This window comes from Limulus polyphemus, unplaced genomic scaffold, assembly GCF_000517525.1.
Source record: "Limulus polyphemus unplaced genomic scaffold, Limulus_polyphemus-2.1.2 Scaffold685, whole genome shotgun sequence".
NCBI lineage: Eukaryota > Metazoa > Arthropoda > Merostomata > Xiphosura > Limulidae > Limulus > Limulus polyphemus.
This window is the reverse complement of record NW_013666295.1, coordinates 238304-243695: the sequence shown is the minus strand read 5'-3', so window position 1 is coordinate 243695 and position 5392 is coordinate 238304. Positions and strand designations below refer to the sequence as shown.

Here is a 5392-nt window from a genome sequence, read left to right as displayed (position 1 = left end):
ACCAGTATTGCATTCAGCATACCACATGACACATAAAAATTGATGTTTATCTGTATTTTTTTTAATATTTGCTTTTAAATTAAGAAATTGAGTAATATATAGAACTAAAATTTGATTTATAATCTACAGTTTAATACCAAACATATGGACATAAATTCACAAAATAGAAGTTCAATAAAATTTTTAATGCGAGTCAACAAACAAGATGACATGGCCTTTCACCTGTGACCCATCTCAAAAGGGTTAAGGGTTCACTGGTGCATTACTTAATTAAATAAAACGTTATTTAATGCTGTAGTATTATATTTCTTGTTTTTCACGTGTATTCTTTATTTATTATTATAAATGTAACTAAAATACAAAAATTAGGAACTTTTTAGGTTAGATTAGGTACAGTAAAGAATAATAATAATGAAAACTTTTCATGAAGTACATTGTGAGTAGCTCGTGCATTAAGTAATTTGTTAGGGTAGATTTAGAAAATGTTTAAACCTATCAATTATGCATTTTAAAGCATAAGTATTACATAATTAATCAAGATATAAAAGTAAGACCTAAATACAATTTAACTGTCTCTCTAATTATACCATACTTCGCAAAGAAAAAACTGTAAGTGCTATCATGGATAAAGTAGCCACCAATACTACAGACAGTTACATCTACGAGATGAAGAACAACTGTGTGCAAATTTCAAAATAATCATTGTTGGATTACAGAATAAAATGAGCTCTTTCTAATAACTATATACATACATATGTAGCAACCACATGTATGTTATAAAGCTCAAGTAAAAGTATAGAAGGTGGGAATGTGTCAATAGGGAAACTTAAAGTATTTATTGTATAGACCACACATTTATGCAACTGGCATTATCTTAAACAAAACTGAGAGTGCAAAAAATGAGATTTTTCATAGCTCTTGGATTACATGAGAACAAAACCTGAAGTTTTAATTATAATTTAAAGATTTCTTTTCAAATAAAGGAATTAAAACTTGTATAATATAAAACTTCAAATCATAACATGCATTATAGTGATAATTTCATTCACATACATTAATAGTAAACATGTTTAATAAAAGTTTGAATGTAACTCAGTGACTTGCACAGAAAAGTATTTAACCCTCTCGCCCCAGGTACCCTTTGCTGCGCTAACCACAAGGTTTTAGTGTCTTACATCCAAAATTTTATTAAATTACTTTTTGTTTATGTCATACCAACTATAATAGCATAAAATCTTAGCTTATAATCCATATTTTAATAGTATACAAGTTAAGTTCTTAATTATACAAAAAAATATTTTTAAAAATTCTGAATTTCCACTTGTGTGACGCACGTGACACATTTTGTCTTAGCATGTCATCATCTCAATTTTATTCATCACCCCTCAAAAATGTACAAAATTAAACATAAAATACTCTCTATATTATTATCGTTATTGCTCAAACAAACCATAATTTTTATAGCCTTCAATTTTGTTTGGTTACAGAGCTATTGAATAAAAAATCAGACCCCTCCTGCCACATCTTCTCTTTCACAATTTGTTGATAGTTCTCTCTTACGTTTTATTATATATTTAAACCCAACAGAAAGTCAAGGTTTTCACCTATCAAATGACGTATTGTATAACGTCATATTCTGAACAGAGTATCGTGAATTTCATTCAAAGTACAAGATTCATTCCCGTTGGAAAGTTAATTGGATGAATTTGTAACGGCTCTTGTCGCATAGTTAAAAAGCCAGGAAAATTTTGAGAGGTAAGTGAATATGTCTACTTTTTGCATGTTATTAGTCTATATTCTATAAAATAAGTAATTATAATAATATAATTAAAATGGTTTACAAGGCACAGACATTAGCAGCTCATGGGTAATGTAATTCAATAGCGTAACATGACCTGCACATTCTCTGAGTGACTTACAACTTGTTATGGTACAGAAAGTAGTTAGACATAGTTCAAAAGGCAATAAAACAATAAAATTTAATTATAAATGGATGTATAATGTTACAAACTTAGAGCTACTTAGGATAAAATAATGCAGTTTCATGTTACAATTGGAAGTCATTCTAGAAAGAAAAAAAGGTTAACTTAGGTTTATTTCGATTATTGTTTTTATAATTATGAGGTCGGTTGAATTGACCAATCACATTTTGAGATAGGGTAGAGAAAGTAATAGATAAACTATAAAGTTTTACTGAATAAAAACGTTTGAAATGCATTTAGATTTGAGATTTTTGAGATGAGGAAAAGAATTTTTAATTTTAACATGAAAATTTCTTTGCACATGAACTATTCAAAACAAATACTCAATAATGCATTCGTGGAAAAATCTTTATTTTATTTCATTAAAAATACTTCACTAAGAAATACGAGTTTTTGTATGTGAAATTTCGTAAAGATATATCCACTATATTGAGAGTTATAAGTAATAAATCTTTAAAGACTTTAAGAGAGTACAAAAAGATGAGGTGGTTGGTCAAATTGACTGAGCCTGTGCTGAAAGTGTTAAAGGGGTACCTGGGGTGGAAGAGTTAGGTAATGTTGAAAATCCACTGAGTTGGAAAACCTTTACAACACTCTTATGAATCCACAATTTCAATAATCTTAGTTATAAGTTAATTCCAATGCTACATTTCTATTAAATAAACAGTGTTTTATGCACAACTGTTACTACAAGTAAATTAATTTTGAAAAAAAAAAAAGGCTATGACACAGTTGTAAAAATATCAAATCACCTCTTACCTGCCAAAAATCAACAATTGTGTTTGGAAGTGGGCCTTGTGTAGCAATGTAACGATTTACAATTCCTGATGTTGGAATTTCCATCTGAAGGAAAAACAAGTGGTTTCAATACTAATTACACAAAATTCAAATCCAGAGCAGAAATTCCTTCACCATATAGGTTCTGTACATTCTGATCCATACTGAAAAGTTAAATGTTATCACCATTCTAGACAACATAAGTTGTACCATGCTTAACTATCTCTCACAGGTTTGATATATTATATTTTTTTTAATGAATTAAGATTTTTCTATCTTAATCTACTTAATCATATTTTTTCAAGGTGTTCTCAACTGCATCTTAAGAAGTTTTATAACATAATTCTAAGCTTTATGTGAAAATATACCTTCGTTTTTTATGCAATTGTCATAAAAAAAGTTATAAAAATGTAGACTATAATGAAGCAATTGATATCTACAGCATGACAAATGGTTCTCTTTAATTCACCTAATGAAAGTGTAAGACATTCAAACTCTAAAATTTTCTGCCTGTGTATAATGAAATGTACATACTTAATAGTAGACACTAAGAAATATTATTGTGAACTATCTTGATGTAATATATTCATTAAGATGAATAAATTACAGTAGATGGTCCTTTTTTGTTCCTAGATGCACTACATTACCTTATATAATATGCTGTTGTTAGACAAAAAGGTGTCAATTAACTAAACTTATATATAAGTTTATTAACTAATTCAGTAAGAATACAAATGTACTAGACTATCTGATGTAATGCTGTTGTAATGTATTGTATTATTGGGTTGGTTCTTTTGAATTATTGGGTGAAAATAATGTGAAGTCCAGTCCAATTAATAATAACAAATCATTATTTCTTTTTATTTTCTATAATGTTTCTACAGCCACATTTACTTGTAAGTTGTGGGACACATTTTAACATAAACTCCTCAACTAAACATAAACCTAACGTCATATATGTTTCATACAAAGTGCAAGATGTATGCCTAATTTAACTAGCTTTGTTAGATAAACACATAATTCACTAAGTAACTGAACAACAGGACAAACATGATAACTCCCAATGACTACTCAATAACCTCTGTTTAAATACTTCATTTTAAAATTAACATTCTCATTCTCTACTGACTGGCACTCTCCCACTAATGTATCCAACTAGATCTTAACCTGATGCACCTTCTAGCTAAAATTTAAATTAAAACATTGAAAATATAGGTTACAACAATCCATTGTAGCTTAACAAAGGGTATTAGTTAGATAACCTAAATTAGAAAGAAATCAGATACACAAGACTACCTGATATAATACACTGTAAATGAAGATTGAGATATAATTAACTAACTTTGGAAAGTTTTGTTTGTCAATAGACAGGCAAGTTATCAAACTAATATTTTTTGGTATTTTAAGAAACTAAATTAAAAAAAACATTTTGAAAGAAAATACAAGAGAAAGAAATAAGGTACAAATAAGATTGTTTGGCTTTATTATGAGCATCTGCTGAATAAGAACTCATTATATGACAAAAGATGTGGAGAAACTGTTGAAATGGAAGAAAAATGATTTGATATATAGGAATCAATCATATGGCAGAAGATATGAACAAATGTTGAAATGCAAGACAAAGAAATAAGGCAGGAATAAGATTTTGGAATTTCTAAAGTTTCTGATGTATAGGAGTCTATTATATGGTAAACAATCAATATAATTTGTTGATATAATGCCTCATAATTTCATAAACATCTGCAAGATAGTGACTGCAATAATTGTACAACACATATATATGTTTTAAATGCAATGTAAATATATAAATGAAATACACTGTATATATATATAAAAACAAACATTACATAAGATTCTCTTCAAGAAAAATAATAACTGTAATAGAAACCGTAACAGCTTCAATACCGAAGAATGAATAAAATGAGCTTTTTCTTATTAGATAAAAAGCAAAACTTTGCTTACAAAAATTATTTACTCTTTATTTTTTTATTCAGAATACAATCTTTAACTTGGTGGCTTGTTGGTAGTCTTACTTGAAAAGTATACTAATGTATTGCCTTGGAAATTGTTTGATAATAATTTTGCTGGAACACTTTAAGTATATTAAATTTTATAGTAAAGCTTGAGAACAAATTTTCATGTTAAACTATTTGTCAATTCAACTTACATTTACATGGCTTGCATTGATGTAATCTCCTGTAGTCCCTAGCTTAAGCACAACTCTTGTAGCATCATCTTAAATTAAACAAGAAAAAAAAGTAAGTCCTAATAGAAACCAAATATATATATATTAGCATATACATAGAGAGAAAGTTTACTCTGAACAGGAACCTTCAGAAATTTGTCTAAAGGAAGTCACCTTTTTAATGGTTACAAGCAATTCATCAACATATAGCATGATATATACATACAAACCCATTTTACTTTTAACATTTGAAGCAAGAGAAGACCTCAAGTAGTGTAACTCTACCATGTTATATTGTTATAACACATATCATAATTAACATAATACATACCAGTAAAGATTATACGTAGTGTTACTTGAACATGTTGTTATTATATATATCATAACTTTAATATAATCACAAAAGCAGAGATGAAAGTGTCCCTTTCCTAAAAATCCTGAAAATAAT

The 5392-nt window shown here is 28.0% G+C and overlaps 1 protein-coding gene across 1 annotated transcript in view; it reads right to left on the bottom strand.

Moving 5' to 3' along the window:
- LOC106459945 (tyrosine-protein phosphatase non-receptor type 4-like) overlaps positions 1-5392 on the bottom strand; it is a 265493-nt gene that overhangs the window by 24902 nt on the left and 235199 nt on the right. The window contains exons 24-25 of the mRNA XM_013919617.2: positions 4927-4994; positions 2742-2825 (exon numbers count right to left, since the gene is read on the bottom strand). Of these exons, the coding sequence (XP_013775071.2) occupies positions 2742-2825; positions 4927-4994 (152 nt within the window). The remainder of the gene's footprint in view (positions 1-2741; positions 2826-4926; positions 4995-5392) is intronic.